The 17,329-nt window shown below is 36.1% G+C and overlaps 1 protein-coding gene across 4 annotated transcripts in view; it reads left to right on the top strand.

Annotated features, from left to right (window-relative positions):
- CEP162 (centrosomal protein 162) overlaps positions 1 to 17,329 on the top strand; it is a 115,345-nt gene that overhangs the window by 85,061 nt on the left and 12,955 nt on the right. For all 4 annotated transcript variants that reach the window (XM_019830922.2, XM_019830920.2, XM_011282478.3 and 1 more), the window contains 3 exons: positions 737 to 878; positions 3,603 to 3,701; positions 12,395 to 12,529. In XM_019830922.2, the coding sequence (XP_019686481.2) occupies positions 737 to 878; positions 3,603 to 3,701; positions 12,395 to 12,529 (376 nt within the window). The remainder of the gene's footprint in view (positions 1 to 736; positions 879 to 3,602; positions 3,702 to 12,394; positions 12,530 to 17,329) is intronic.

Raw genomic sequence — 17,329 nt, 5'->3', positions numbered from 1 at the left:
TCACATTGTCTCAAAAATAAATAAACATTAAAAATAAATAAATAAACAAACATTTAAAAATAATAATAGGGGCGCCTGGGTGGCTCAGTCGGTTGAGCTTCTGACTTTGGCTCAGGTCATGATCTCGCAGTCAGTGAATTCAAGTCCTGCATCAGGCTCTATGCTGACAGCTCAGAGCCTGGAGCCTGCTTCAGATTCTGTCTCCTTCTCTCTCTGCCCCTCCCCCACTTGTGCGCGCTCTCTCTCTCTCTCTCTCTCTCTCTCTCTCAAAAATAAATAAACGTAAAAAAAAATTTGTTTTAATAAAAAAGTAAATAAACAAAAGAAGATAAAATATTAGGCCCTTGCTTTAAATCCAGACAGAACATTTAGAACCTTCCATTCTCTCAGAAAGTACAGCCCCAAGCTAGGGAGCCATTGGAAGGCCCAGATTTTGAGGTCTAACACTGTGCTGGGCTTGAACCCCAGCTCTGCAACTTCCTAATCTGAACTCCAGAGACATCACTCTTTCCAAAACTCAACTCTGCCCTTATAAAATTCAGTAAATAATAGTGAGCTCATGGTGTGGTTGTAAGAACTCACAAGCAATAATGTATAAAGCACCTGGCAAAGTGCAGTAAGTAATGGTGTTCTTTCCCTATGCCTCTTTAATTTCCAAGCTTCCTACACTATTTTTATGCTAACTCTGAATTGAAGAGCTGTTTTTATGTGTGATTTTGTTTGATTTGCTCTACAGGGTCAAGGAAGATACTGCAGCACACATTGCATCTCTCAAAGCATCTCATCAGAGGGAAGTAGAGAAACTCCTTTGCCAAAATGCAGTAGAAAATTCTTCTTCCAAAGTAGCTGAACTAAATCGTAAAATAGCAACTCAAGAGGTAGACAACTTTAACGAACTTTCCTTGGCTTTAAAATTATTTTTTTCAGGACTGTTAACAGAACATTTAACTTCACTTTTTAGTAGAAATGAGAAAATATTGACTTGATTTTTTTTTTAGTAGGAGAGGATGCCGTTACCATTTATTCTATTTAAAAAAAAATTTTTTTTTTTAACGTTTATTTATTTTTGGGACAGAGAGAGACAGAGCATGAACGGGGGAGGGGCAGAGAGAGAGGGAGACACAGAATCGGAAACAGGCTCCAGGCTCTGAGTCATCAGCCCAGAACCTGACCCAGGGCTCGAACTCACAGACCGCAAGATCGTGACCTGGCTGAAGTCGGACGCCTAACCGACTGCGCCACCCAGGCGCCCCTAACTATTCTACTTTAAAACTATTCTCTCTAAATAAGTGGTTTCACAGTTTTGTCCCTGTATTTTTAATTTTTTTTTCAATGTTTATTTATTTTTGGGACAGAGAGAGACAGAGCATGAACGGGGGAGGGGCAGAGAGAGAGGGAGACACAGAATCGGAAACAGGCTCCAGGCTCCGAGCCATCAGCCCAGAGCCTGACGCGGGGCTCGAACTCACGGACCGCGAGATTGTGACCTGGTTGAAGTCGGACGCTTAACCGACTGCGCCACCCAGGTGCCCCGTCCCTGTATTTTTCAAATAGTTCTTCTCCTAAGTCATTTGTAACAAATGGTAGAAGTATGGTCAATCACATTTTGTGGTTGAGAACTGAGTACTTGAACTTGAATGTTGAATCATTTCCCTCTACCCAAGTCCCAGCTGACAAGTAATTATCCTAGTCATTCTCTTGCCCATTTATCTTTCATTCATTAAACAAATAATGATTCGGGGTCTATAGACAATGAAGCACTAGGGATAAAATAATGAACAGAGATATGCACACAGCTTGTAGCCATTATGAAACAGTCTTCTTAGAATTATGACAGAATATGCTGAAAGCTTATCCACATTTCTTTAAAAAAGTGTATCTTCCTTTTTGGTTAGTGTGTATATCTTCAAGGAATATCTATGATTATCTACTGTGATGGTAGCAAGTTGAAAAAAACAGCATTAAAATAGAATTTGTATCTGCAACTTACTTTCAAATGGTGTATCCCAGGAAAAGAAAGAAAAATAAGGCAAATATGGCAAAAATGTTAGCAGTTGGTAAATCAAATTAAAGAATATAGGTCCACTGTGTTCTTTTCTCTAGGTTTTAATTTTTAAAAACAAGCTGAGGGAGAAAGACTTCAAGAAACAATTATCTTACCATTATTTCTCCCTTTAATAATCATTTAATAGTATCTTGATTAAAAAATTGCTCAACTAAGAAGTTTAAGTATGGACTGGGTATTAGATATTATGAGATTATTGTAAATTTTTTAGGCATAAAAATGTTGTTGGGTGGCTTAGCCAGTTAAGCATCCAACTCTTGATTTGGGCTCAGGTCATGATCTCATGGGGTCGAGCCCCAAATTACAGTTCTGCACTGAGTGTGGGATTCATTCTCTCCCTTTCTCTCTGCCTCTCCTACTCATGGATGTGCGTGCACACACACACACACACACACACACACACACACACACACACTTTCTCTCTCAAAATAAATAAACATTAAAGAAAATGCTGTTGTGGTTTTGTGAGATGTCCTTGTAAGAAGATGCATGTTGAAGCATTTGGGGTATTTTAGTGTGAAATGAGGTCTGTAATTTAAATTCAAACAAAGAACTTTGACTATTTTAATATTTCAATGAGAAAGTGCTTTTTATTTTTTTTAACATTTATTTATTTTTGAGAGAGAGCGAGAGAGAGCGCGAGAGCATGAGTGGGGGAGGGGCAGAAAGAGGGAGAGACACAGAATCCGAAGCAGGCTCCAGGCTCTGAGCTGTCAGCCCAGAACCCATGAACAGCGACATCATGACCTGAGCCCAAGTCGGACGCTTAACCGACTGAGCCACCCAATCTTTGTACAGCAGTTGCAGATAACTTCTCTGGCTTTTTTCCCCATAGGAGTAGGGTGTCAGTGGGCAGTATAAACATTATATCAAGTTATTATATATTATGTAGTTGGGAGAGGTGGGAAAAGTAGTGTCATTATGCCATAGTGCCTGCCCTAAGTGTTACTTTCCCAGAGTTCTAAATGTAATATTGTAAATTATAAGTTAAATGGAAGTCAGCATAGTCTGATGGTAAAAACAGTAAAAGTATTAGAGGTAATAGATGCATATTTTCCTAAGTTTTAAGATCCTTGATGAAAGTATCTATTTCAGGTTGCCAAAAAAATATAAGCATGACATTTATTTCATGCTTATTAATAGGCTTGTGCTATTATTCTACTTAATCACAAAGTAATAAAGACAGTATTGGCTATCTTCAAAATGCTTAGACTTTACAGAGGTTTATTTTAAAAGGTATTTTTCAGGCCTTCAGAAGAAAAGTATTAGAGATAAAGAAGCCAAGTAGTTACACAGCCATTATGTGTCATACATGTGATACTTTCCATTAAATATTGAAAGAAAATAATGACTGTATTCAATCAGCTTAATTTATTCAATGAACTTGATTCTTGTGACATTTTATTTTTGTTAGAATTTGGTAATTTAAAAATATTAGGATTTTTTTTTTGCTACAAAAACACGTCATTAGTTTTCTGATATTTTTCAAATAATGTTTGACTTCTATTAACTCAGTACTTCTAACATAATTTCATAGGTACTTCTAAAACATTTCCAAAATCAAGTTAACGAACTGCAGGGTAAACAGGAGTCTCTGGTAGTTTCTCAAGTTCGAGAAGAAATCTTACATAAAGAGGTAAGAAGTAACAAAAATATTGTACTAAAAAGCTGTTTCTTAGCCATTTCAATCATATTCTTATTTTTGTAGTAATTTTTGTTAACTTAAATATATAAATGGAAATAACCTGAAAGTATCACATCAAAAAAATAATAACTTGTTTATGGTAAGTCTGCTTTGCCCAGATGAAACTCTTCAATGGGTAAATAAGTTTCTTATATATTTGTATTTGATTTTGAGATTTTTCTGGGCAGTGGGGAAATAGGGAGAGGGGCATTTGGTTCTTTTGATTGTTTTAGGAGGAAAAATTGGATGGTTAAGGTCATTTTTGTATTAAGTACTTGATACTGTTAAGAAATAACTAAAGTAGTCATTACAGTGATGCTGGATCCCCAGTAACATTATAGGAGATAGATCTTTCTGGGAACTCACCGTTTTTATTACTCTAAGATCGCTTTGATTCTAGAAAGTGTAAAACACCAGACAACTGTGCATTCCATTCTTTGAAGTGTATCCACCACATTTTATTATTCAAGAATTTATTAAACCATACAGGAAAAACATAATTGCATTATGAAAAGATTAATATAAAAATACTCCACAGTTACATAACTGTCAATTTAAAAAATCTTGTTTCAGTAATTGAAAGGCTGTGGTTCAACATGTGCATTCTTTTCAGTGTTTAAGATGTACATAAACTTTGTTGTATAAGCAATAAGTTAACAGAACTTCACAGACCTAAGGTAAAATTTTGGGGAAAAGCAATAAAAGGAAGTATGTTCTAATGTTTGCAAGATAAAGATTAAGGTCACTTTTAGTTAAGTTACAGTGTGTTCTTAGTTTAAGAATAGCTAAAATAGTTTGGAAATAAAAAAGCTGCAATACATGATTTTCAAGCCTATTTACTAGAAAACTAGAACACTCCATCTTTTGAATGAAATGACAATCTGCCTTTCAATAAGCAGTATATCTATAATAGTTATGTTAACAGGGCTTATTTATTCCCACTACTGATAACCTCCTGAGGGTCCTCAAAGGGATTTTCTCTTAGGCTGATGGGAACAGCTCATTTTCCCAGCCCTACATCAGCTCCCAGATTGTTCAGGCTGCCATTTCCACTGGCTTCGAAACCCTCTGGGCAGCAAAGTAGGCAGTCATTGAGTTCATCTATTGTGTTTCCCTTCTCTCATGAATCACCATCGTGCAGTGCTGTTAAGTTGATGTTTGAAAACAGTTTCATATGTCCTCGGTTGTTCTGGTTGTTTAAGAAAGGAGGGTAAACCCCTGTCTCTTTTTGACCACAGAGAAACTATAATATACATCTTTTAACACTAGCAAATTCTGTTTTATTTGGTTACTGCTTGTTTGTAATGCATCTCTGCCTTTCTACCTCTACTCTATCTACCTTTCCATTTATTTGTATCTACTTCCATTATCAATGTCTTGTAGATTTAAGTGTAGAAATCTTTCACCTTCTTGTTTAAATTCACTTTTAAGTATTATCCTGTTTTTTGATGCTTTTTGAATGGTAGCATTTTCTTTTTTAGGTAGTTCATTATTGATGTACAGAAACAGTACTGATCTTTGTTAATTTTGTATCCTGCAACTTTACTGAATTCACTGTTTAGATCTAACAGTTTTTTGGTGGAGTCTTTAGAATTTTCTATATATAAAATCATGTCACCTGCAAATAGAGACTATTTTAATTCTTTCCTATCCTGATGCCCTTTATTTTTCTTGCCTGATTGCTCTGGCTAGGGCCTTTTGTACTATAATGAATCGGAGTAGTGAGAGTGAGCACCCTTGTATTGTTTGTGAACTTAGAAAAAAGCTTTCAAGCTTTAGCCATTGAATATGATATTAGCTGTGGATTTATCATATACTGTATTATTGTATTGAGGTACATTCCTTCTATACCTAATTTAATAGCTTTTATCATGAACAGATGTTAAATTTTATCAAATGTTTTTTTCTGCATCTATTGAGATGGTAATATTATTTGTTTCTTCATTCTATTATTACCTTGTAATGTATTACCTTGATTTTTGTATGTTGAACCATCTTGCGTCCCAGAGATAAATTCACTTGATCATGGTGGATTTTTTTTTTAATTTTTTTTTTTTCAACATTTTTGGGACAGAGAGAGACAGAGCATGAACGGGGGGGGGGGGGGGGGGGCAGAGAGAGAGGGAGACACAGAATCGGAAACAGGCTCCAGGCTCTGAGCCATCAGCCCAGAGCCTGACGCGGGGCTCGAACTCAAGGACCGCGAGATCGTGACCTGGTTGAAGTCGGACGCTTAACCGACTGCGCCACCCAGGCGCCCCATGGTGGATATTTTTAATGCACTGTTGAATTCAAATTGCTAGTATTGTATTTAGAAGTTTTTCATTTATGTTCATCAGAAATAGTGGTCTGTAGTTGTCTGACAGTGTCTTTGGCTGGTTTGTAAAATGAATTTGGAAGTGTTCCCTCTCTTCTGTGTTTTGGAAAACTTTGAAGAGGATTAGCATTAATTCTTTAAATGTTTGGTAAAATTCACTTATGAAGCCATCTGGTCCTGGACTGTTCTTTTTTGGGAGATTTTTTATTATGGATTCAGTCCCCTTAGTAGTAATTGACTGTTCAGATTTGGGTTTTTTTTTTTCCTGATTCAGTCTTGTTATGTTGTATGTGTCTAAGAATTTTTCCATTTCTTCTAGGTTGTGCAGTTTGTTGGCATATAGTTCATAGTAGCCTTTTGTGATCTTTTGTATTTCCGTGGTATCTGTTGTAATGTCTCCTTTATCATTTATAATTTCATTGATTTGAGTCCTCATTTTTCCTTGGTTAATCTAGCCATAGATTTGTCAATGGACAAATGTCAATGTCAATGTCCTTTCAAAGAACGAATTCTTAGTTTTGTTCATCTTTTCTATTATTTTCCTGTTCTTGGTTTTGTTCGTTTCTGCTCTGATCCTTCTCTCTTCTACCTGTGGGCTCAGCTTATCATTCTTTTTCTGGTTCCTTAAGTGTAAACTTAAATTGTTTATTTGAGGCCTTCTTGATTTTTAATGTGTGAATTGATGTGAATTTCCATCTTTGAGTTGCTTTTGCTACATCCCATTAATTTTGGTTTCTTGTGTGTTTCCATTTTTGCTTGTCTCAAGACACATTATTTCCCCTTTAATTTCTTCTTTGACCCATTGGTTGTTATGGAGAATCATGTTTAATTTCCATGTATTCGTGAGTTTTCCAGTTTTCCTTATCACTTCCTTATCCTTCCTTATCCTTCACACCATTGTGGTCAGAGAATATAGTTGGTATGATTTCAGTCTTCTTGCGTGTGTAAGTTTTACTTTGTGGCCTATCATACAGTCTATCCTTGAAAATATTCCATGTGCACTTGAGAAGAATGTTTATTCTGCTGTTGCCAGATTCAGTGTTGTGTATGTGTCTATTATATCCATTTGGTCTATAGTGTTGTTCAAATTTGCTATTATTCACTGCCTGGATGATTAATATGTTGTTGAGAGTTGGGTATGAAGTCCCCAACTGTTATTGTATTGCTGTTTATTTCTTCTTCTGGCTCTGTTACTTGGCTCTCTGAAGTTGAGTGCAAACGCAATTACTATGTCATCTTCTTGGATTGATATTGACCTCTTCATCATTGTGTAATGACCTTTTTTTGTCTCTTTTTACTGTCAATCTATGTGTGCCTTTAAGACTACGGTGAGTCTCTTTCAGGTAATATATCATTAGATCTTACTCATCCATTCAACCATTCTGTTGATTGGATAATGTAATCCATTTACATTTAAAGCAGTTATTGATAGGTAATGACTTATCACCATTTTGTTGATTATTTTCTGGCTGTTTTGTAGGTCCATTTTTCATTGTTTCATATCCTGGTATCTTTTTTGTGTTTTGATGTCTTTTGGTATCAGTATGCTTTAACTTCTCATATTTTGTGTAAATACTATAGGTTTTTCCCTGATGGTTATCATGAGGCTTATATAAAATATCTTCAAATTATAATACCTTATTTTAAATTGATAACTTCAATAAAATTCCTAAACTTTACACTTTTCTCCTTTCCCTCACATTTTAGGTTATTTATGTTACAGTTTACCTGTATTTTATATCCTGTAATTTATAGCAGATTATTATAGTTTTGGTTATTTTTATCCCTTTTGTCTTTTAATTTTTAAACTACAGTAGTATGTGGATTACACACCACTGTTATCATGTTATTCAATCTAACTTTGATTATATATTTACCATTACCAGTGAGTTTTACACTAACTTCTTATGTTTTTACAATGTTAATTTTCTTTTATTTATACTTAAAGAGCTCCTGTTAGCACTTTTTGTAAGGCAGGTCTAGTGGTGAAGAACTCGCTCAGCTTTTATTTGTTCAAAAAAGTCAGTTTTAGCCATTGTTGCTTTAAATATACTCTGTCCTTTTCTCTTTCTCTTGTGGAATTACCATAATGCAGATAGTACTTGTTTTGATTGTGTCCCACACGTCTCATAGGCTTTTTCATTCTTTTTGCTCTTTTGACTGTATAATTTTAAATGACTTGTCTTTTAGATCACTGGCTTTCTTCTGTATGGTCAAGTCCCTATTGAATTCTTCTATACAGTCATTGTATTCTTCAGCTCTGGTATTTCTGTTTTGGGGTATTTTTTTCATGGTTTTTATTTCTTTGTTGAACTTCTTGTTTTGTTCATGCATTGTTTTCCTAATTTTGTTTAGTTGTCTGTATGTTCTTGTAGTTGTGTCAACTTTTTAAAGAGGATTATTCTGAATTCTTTGATCATAGAGTTCACAGATCTCTATTTCTTTAGGGTTAGTTTATTGGAGCTTTCTTTTCTTTGGTGGTGTCAGATTTTCAGATCCTTGTTTCCTTTGGTTGGTGTCTGTATTTGAGTAAGTAGTCTCCTCTTCCAGACTTTACAGATTCACTTTGGCATAAACAGTGTTCAACAGTCAGTGCACTTTGGGTTTCTGGATGTGTCTGGTGGTGATGTCCTTGGGCACACCAAGGGTGTGGCTTGGGGTGGCTTGCTGTCAGGGTTTGTTTTTTGGCCAAGGCTACTGCCCAGGTAGCTACTGCCCAAGACCTCACTCTCTGAGGTCAAGAGTGGGGAGGTGTCTCTAGTTGAATATAGTTGGATAGAAATTTTGGCTTGGTTCCCTGCCTAATAAGTCTTTAGGAAGGACTTCATGGTTGCCCAGCTTCTCTCGTAGGTTTTTATTAGACTCTTGGGAACTGGATATATACTCAGCAATAGATGGGGCTATGAATTAGCTTCTCTGCCCTGGTGGAGTGACAGGATAGGCCCCAGTGCCTGTGTAGTTCATTGTCTGGGCACACAAATCAGGCAAGATTGTGTACTGAATTCTCTGGCTGACAGGGCCACATGCTCTGTTGATGGACAGAAAGCATAGCCTATGGCTCTCCCCAAGTGCCACTGTATGCAGGGCTCTCATGGGATGCTCTGCAGCTTCCCATATGCTCTGGTTAGGTTCTTTGGTTGAGCAGCCAGAAAGCTGTATTCAGCAATGGGCAAAGCTTCAAATGAGTTTCCTGGCCCAGGAGCAATGTAAGAAACTGCTCTAATGCCAGTAAAGCTTTTTGACTGTAGTCTTGACTCAAGCCAACCAGTGCCCCAGGTTCCCTGGCCAGATAGGCCATTGGCTTTGCAGACTTTCAACTCTGACTGCTGGACTCTATTCTAGTATTGCTGGGCTACCCAGCTTTTCAGGTGTTCTACTCAGGCTTTCTGGTCAAGCAGCACTGTGATCTTCACTCAGCAGTGTGCCAAAGTGTGGCTTAGCTTCCCTGCCTGAGTGGATGCAGTCCCAGCTTGAGGGCTGGCAAATCTTTCTGTTTGAGGACCTGAGTCAGGCAGACCTGCACCCCACCAAATTCCACAGTCAGACTATACCACCGACTTGGATCTATAGGTGAGCAAAGCTGCTGGTTGGGATTACTACTTGGGCACTGCAAGTATGAATTCAGTCTGCCAAGATCTAACTGCCAGTTGTTACAAGCCCTTCCCCACATCTCCATCACAATCAGATTCCTAGTGATTAGTCCCCATGGGATAAAGACATGCGGGGGCTCTCAAGAAGTGACCCACAACACTGGGGGAGTTGGATGTCCAACCCAGGCTGTCTTTTCCCATGGAGAAATGGTAGTCCCGGGGAGACCTCTCCATATTGTGCTGCCTGGGCCTGAGGGAGGAGCAGTGCAGCCAGCATGTAGCCACTCTGCTTACCCTTATGATGTAGTCTGTCTTGGTCTCTGTGAGGCAGGGGGATGCTTCAACCTCACCCTCATATTATATCATTCTCTCAGTTGCATCTAGTCCATGAATAATTGTTAGTTCTTATGAGGGGAAACAGCATCAGGAACTACCTATGTCACCACCTTGATGACGTCACTCTTCCTTTATTAACACTTTTTTTATATTACTTTTTAATAGTCAATCATAATGATAGTTATCATTTATTATTTAGTATGTACTAAGCGCTGTGGTAAGTGCTCTGTGTAGTTTTCACCATAACCCAAAAGGGTAGGTACTATTATTCCCATTTTATAGATGAATATTGATGCTAAGAAAAATAAAATAATTTGCTTCAGGTTACCAAGCAATGTGTAAAAAGTATCAGCATCAGAACCCAAGACCTCTTACTCCAGGTCCCAGGCTCTTAATTAGTATTTTACTAATGCTGTATTTCTGGACATCAGGTATTTGCCAATTTTTTTTCCATAGTATTCAAGAAGCAGGAATAATTTTTGATCATTCATCTCATGTATCCAGTTACTCCCATAGGGTAAATTCACTAAAATACAAGGATTTTAAAATACATACATTCACTTTAATTATACTTTTAAAGATGCTTTTAAGTAGGCACTGATGAAGGGAAATTTTTCCTACTTTTTGTCTAAATATAAATTTCTAAATTTATATAATTTATAGACTAATGTTTAATCATTGGTGAATTCATTAATTCATGAATAATTATTAAACACCTGTGCTCTGGCATGCTTTATGTGCTAGGAATACTGAGAACAAGATAGACAAATCTTTGGTCTTACAGAGCTTATATTTTATTTGGTGAATCAGAAAATAAATGTAAAACTTGATAAAATTAACAGAGACAATATCTGTAAAGTACTTAGCATAGCACCTCGCACATGATAATGTCATGACTCTACTACTTACCCTTTAAGACTTTATTCAAAGACAGCTGCCTCAGGTTAAGAGTCCTGCAACCTAGCTCTGCTTCCAGTTAGGTATTCCCCACTCATCACCTCATTGCTACTTGGTCATCTCTCCATAACAACATACTATATTAGAATTCTCATTCACTTGACTGCTGCTTTCACTAGAGCAGAACATCCCAGCTGGTGTACCAGGAATGGATTCCCTATGGATCATAAGATAGCAATTACTGGAAATGTTGTCTCATTATAAACCCAAAGTCACTTTTCAGTCATTAAGTTTACAGAAGCTGAAGTGATATTTGACCATTACGTGTATGACAATGCCTCTTACAAATTTCTTAGTTCAGCAATCACTGGTTTTGTGTTATAATTTTTAGTAATCATTGTTTTGACATAGAAGATTTTATGCCCAGCACTCATCACTGCAGCATGTTCTCTAGGGTCTCTCTCCCTAACCTTTCTGCAAATCATCCCAATTAAAGTCTGAAAATTTCTGTGGTCACTGATGATATCCCATGGATATCCCACATATAAATATTTAGACTTATGTAGGCTTATAGTTTCACATTTGAAACTAGAAAGAGTGGCAGTTTTGGGAGGGGTTGGGTTTTTTTGTAGTGTTATTAGGTACTGGGTGTTTCCATGGAAATTTTGGTTGAATTTGTTAATTTTAGCCATTTTTACTTGTTAATTATTTTGCCTTTTGATACTAACAGGAAATAATTATGAGTATATGGTATAAAGAAAATGCAGTTGTTTCACCAAGCCCAATATAAAGATATCTCAGATCCCCTCTATTTTACTGACTGGCACCATGAAAATATCACCATTTTCTCTGCAGACGATGGTATAAAAAAGGAGGTACCACACAAGACTGTAACCTCCATGACTAGGTCATCTCTGTATCCTCAAGACCTAAGACAAAGCTAGAACAGAAAGAGTTCAGTATATTCTCTCTTTTATAAACATAAATGTATTTGTGGAATGAATTATTATAAAGTGATAAGAGCCAGAAGAGGATTACAGATAGAATTATAGAAAGTTGACAAAAGGAGGATTCATATTTACTGAACTCTGTGTGTGTTGGAAGCTATACTGGGTAGGGTGCTTTAAATGTTTGATTAATCCTAGAAGTAATCAACCTTTTTAAATATTTTGTAGCAAAGCTGAATATACCACAGACCGTACCCACCTTCATTTTTAATGCTATAATCAGCCTGGCATACATGGGAGGAAGTGATCCAGTCATCTGGAATCATCTGGATTGTGAGGTCATTTCAGAGCTAAGAGGAGCCTTTTCTTCCTGTAGATAGAATAACTAATAGCTTGCATTCCCTGACAACTCAAGATATCTTTCTTATTAGCAAGAAGCCTCTTCCCTAGAGAAATTTTATACAAAGAAAATGTGGTGAACATTCTTAAGACTACCTGGTAAAAATAAATGATTTTTCTTGTTACCAGTTTTTCATTTACTTCATACCTCAATTTTAGATTACAAAACTCCTAGAAGAATTAAGAGAAGCCAGAGAAAACCATACACCAGAGATGAAACATTTCATGGGCTTAGAAAAGAAAATTAAGCAGATGGAAATGAGACATGAGCAAAGAGAGCAGGAACTTCAACAGGTAAAGTAGTAAATCATATTTACATATTTGTATAGCTCTTCACTTTTAAGTACCTCCAGTTTGCTATAGTTTTGCCATCCCTAGCAGCATTTCCTGAAGTGTTTCATTGTACATTGATCTTATTAAGAATAAATACAGTGTTTAAGAGCACATAAGACTTTAAATTTCAAATACCTGAAGATTGGTTTGCCAACTTATATCATGTTCTTAAAATGTTAGGCATTTTACCCTGGGAATTGGTCTTTGGAAGCCATATCCCATATTCCAGCCATTTCATGTTTGTAAGAAATGTTTGTAAGAAATAGCTATATTAAAAGGTAATTATTTAAAATATTATATGTCTAGCACTAGTGATATCACAATTAGTACACTTAATGGCAGATAAATAGAAATTAAAAATGGCAAAAGGAAGGAAGGGCATGATGTTTTTAGGCATTAGCCTTTCTGCCAGTATTTACCTTTGCTTGAAGAGTCTGTTGGTCGGCTTGAGCTGTTACAACAAAATACCATAAACTGGGTTACTTAAAAAACAAATTAATTTTCTCACAGTTCTGGAGGCCAGAAGTCTAAGATTAAATTTCCAGCTGATTCATTCTGGTTGAATATGCTCTTCCTGGCTTGCAGAGGGCCTTTCCTCAGTGTGTGCTTTGGGGTGAAGGAAGGAGACTAGAGAGAGAAAGAGAGCTATCTGGTATCTTTTCTGATAAGGACACTAAGCTACTCTGAACAGGACCCCACCCTTATGATTTCATTTAACCTTAATTAGTTCCTTACTCCAAAAATAGCCATACTGTGGGTTAGGGCTTCAACATATGAAAAGGGAGTAGGGGGACACAGAAAAAATTCAGTCTAAAACAGTATAAATATATATATTCTTTGAAAAAAAACAAAAAGATATGCAATGGTTTATGGTTGACCTAAGTTCCAAAGAAACCCTAGCTCTATTTAATCATATCAAAGTGTTAGATCTTCATCATTATAGGAACTACGAAATGTAAAATAGAGGACAAAAAGATTAGTGTAATTCATTTCTCATTTTTATGTAAGGTGACTGAATGGATTAAAAAAAAAAAAGACCTCTGAATGCTGCCTCACTTCAGACCTAAAGATACATTATAGATTGAATGTAGAGATAGAAAAAGATATTCCATGCAAATGGAAATTTTTTAAAAAGGTAGCAACACATATCAGTCGTGAGACAAAGAAGGACATTATGTAATGATTAAGGGATCAATCCAATAAGAGGATATAACAATTGTAAATATTTATGTAACTAACATAGAAGCACCTAAACATACAAATCAAATATTAACATCCATCAAAGGGAAAATAGTAATACCATATTAGTAGGGGACTTAAACACCCCCACTTACATTAATGGATAGATCATCTGGACAGAAAATCAATTAAAAAAAAACAAAACAGTAGCTTTGAATAACACGTTAGACCAGACGTACTTAACAGATATTGGATGTAATGGGCTGTGAATAGCAGCAGCATATACATTCTTTTCAAGTGTGCACGGACTGATATTTAGGATAGATCACATTAGACCACAGAATAAGTTTTAGACTATTAAGAAGATTGAAATCAAGCATCTTCTCCAACCACAATGGTATGAAAGTACAAATCAATTACAAAAATAAAAGAAACAGAATACAAATACATGGAGGCTAATCAAGATGCCACTAAATAACCAATAGGTCAATAAAGAAATCATAGCAGAAATTTAAAAATACCTTGAGACAAATGAAAATGGAAACAATATTCCAAAATCTTTTGGACATAGCAAAACCATTTCTATGAGGGAAATGTGTTTTTTTTTTTTTTTTTTATAGCTACACAGGCCTACCTCAAGAAACAAAAATCTCAATCTAACATTACACATAAAGGAACTAAAAAGAACAAAGCTCAAAGGTAGAAGGAAAGAAGGAAATAATAAAGTTCATGACAAAAGTAAATGAAATAGAGACAAAAAAAATAAGGAAGATTAGTGAACTAAGAGCTGGTTCTTTAAAAGATAAAACTGATAAGCCTTTAGCCAGACTCCTCAAGGAAATGAAAAGACTTCAATAAATAACAATAAAGAAATGAAAAAGGGAGAGTTAAAATCAGCACCACAGAAATACAAAAGATTGTAGAAGACTACTATGAAAGGTTATATGCCAACAAATTGGACAACCTAGAAGAAATGGATTTTTATAAATACAAAATCTCCCAAGACTGAATCAGGAAGAAATAGAAAATCTGAATAAATTAATTACTAGTAACAAAATTGAATTGGTGGGACACCTGGATGGCTCAATTGGTTTTAGGTCTGACTCTTGGTTTCTGCTCAGGTCATGATCCCAGGATCGTGGGAGCAAGCCCCATGTGGGGCTCCCTGCTGAGCATGGAACCTGCTTAAGATTGTGTCTCTCTCTCTCCCCAAATTGTGTTCTCTCTGAAAATGAAATAAAAAAAAAATTGAATTGATAATCCAAAAATTCCCAACAAAGAAAAGTCTGGGACCAGATGGCTTTAAATGTTTGGAAGAATTCACCTGTAAAGAAGAATTAATACCAATCCTTCTCAAACTATCCCTGCCCCCCCACCCAAAAAAAAAATGAAGAGGAAGGAATGTTTTCAAATTCATTCTACAAGCCCAATATTACCCTACCAACAACAAAGACACTACAAAAAATAGAAGAAAATTACAGAAAGAAGAAAATTCCCTGATGAACATAGATGCAAAAAATCCTTAACAAAGTATTAGCAATCTAAATTCAAAAATACATTAAAAGGATAATTCACCACAGTATGGTGGGATTTATAGGATACAAGGACGGTTGAGTTCTTCAACATGACATACCATATTAGCAAAATGAAAATTAAAAAGCATTTGATTTCAATAGATGCAAAAAAGCATTTGCCGAAGTTCAGCATACATTCGTGATAAAAAATTCTCAATACGCTGAGTATAGATGAAACCTCAGAAAGGCCATATATGACAAACCCACAGCTGACATGATACTCCACAGTGAAAAACTGAAAAGTTAGCTTTTTCACTAACATCAGGAACAAGGATGTCCACTCTTTGTTATACTCCAAGCTAGTACCAGAAGTTATAGCCACAACAACCAGATAAGAAATAAAAAGCATGCAAATTGAAAAGGATGAAGTACAACTGTCACTATTTACAGATAACATTGATAATGTATATAGAAAACCCTAAAGATTCCACCAAAAATCTATTAGAATAAATGAATTCAGTAAAGTTGCAGGATGCAAAATTAGTGTACAGAAATGCAACAGATGTCTGTACATTAACAACTAGCAAGAAGAAATTAAGAAGACCATCACTTTATAACTACATCAAAAAGAACACACATAAAAATGAATTTAACCTAAGAGTTGAAAGACCTGTACTCTTAAAACTGTAATACATAGATGAAAGAACTTGAAGATAACACAATAAATGGAAAGATACACATGGATTGGAGGTGTATTATTGAAATGTTCATAATACCTAAAGCAATCTGCGGATTTGGTGCAGTCCCTATCAAACACCAGTAGTAGCATTTTTCATGAAACTAGAACATGTATTCCTAAAGTTGATATGGAATCACAAAAGACCCCAAATACGCAAAGCAGTCTTGAGAAAGAACAAAGCTGGAGGTATCACACTCCCAGTTTTTCAAATGTATTACAAAACTATAGTAATGAAAACAGTATAGTCCTGACATGAAAACAGACACACAGATCAATAGAACGGAATAGAAAACTCAGAAATAAACCCATGCTTATATGGTCAATTAATCTATGGCAAAGGAGGCAAGAATATACAATGAAGATAAGATCATCTCTTTAATAATGATAATGGTGCTGGTAAAACTGGACAGCTGCATGCAAAAAAAAGATGACCACTATCTTACACTATATACAAAACAAAAGGAAACAAACAAACAACACCTCAAAATGGATTAAAGACCTAAATGTAAGACCTGAAACCATAGATCTACTTTAAAAAACAGTAAACTCTTGGACATTAGTCTTGGCAATGTTTTGGGTTTTTTTTTTTTTGTTTTTTGTTTTTGAATAGGCCTCCTTAGAGAACAAAAGCAAAAATAAACAATTGGACTACATCAAATTGCACATGGGGTGCCTGAGTGGCTCAGTTGGCTAAGCATCCGACTTCCATTCAGGTCACAATCTCATGGCTCCTGAGTTCGAGCCCCGCATCAGTCTCTCTGCTGTCAGCACAGAGCCCACTTTGGATCCTCTGTCTCCCTCTCTCTTTGCCCCTCCCCCACTAGTCAAAAATAGACATTTAAAAAGTAATTTTTAAAAAATTAAAAGCTTTTGCACAGCAAGGAAACCAACAAAATGAAAACATACTGAAGGAGGTATGTGAAGAAGTCAAACTGTTAGGAGGTATTTGCAAATGATATATCCAGTAAGGGGTTAATATCCACAACAAATGAAGAACTCCTAACTCAACACCAAAAAAAAAAAAAAATCTAATTTAAAAATGGGCAGTGGAGGGGAAGGGCCAAGATGGCAGAACAGCATGGAAGTTTTTTTTGTGTGTCTCTTGTTCCTGAAATGGAGCCAGATCAACACTAAACCATCCTGCACACCTAGAAAACTGATTTGAGGATTAACACAACAATCTGCATAACCTGAACCACAGAACTTGGCAGGTACATGGCATGGAGAGGTGAACTGGGGGAGAGAGAAGCTGCGCAGGGCAGGGGGCTGTTTTTGCTTGTGGGGAGAGGAAGTGGGTAAGGGGAATGGGAAAAGCAACCCCACACTCCC

This window comes from Felis catus, chromosome B2, assembly GCF_018350175.1.
Source record: "Felis catus isolate Fca126 chromosome B2, F.catus_Fca126_mat1.0, whole genome shotgun sequence".
Classification (NCBI taxonomy): Eukaryota; Metazoa; Chordata; class Mammalia; order Carnivora; family Felidae; genus Felis; species Felis catus.
This window is presented reverse-complemented; position numbering and strand designations above follow the sequence as displayed.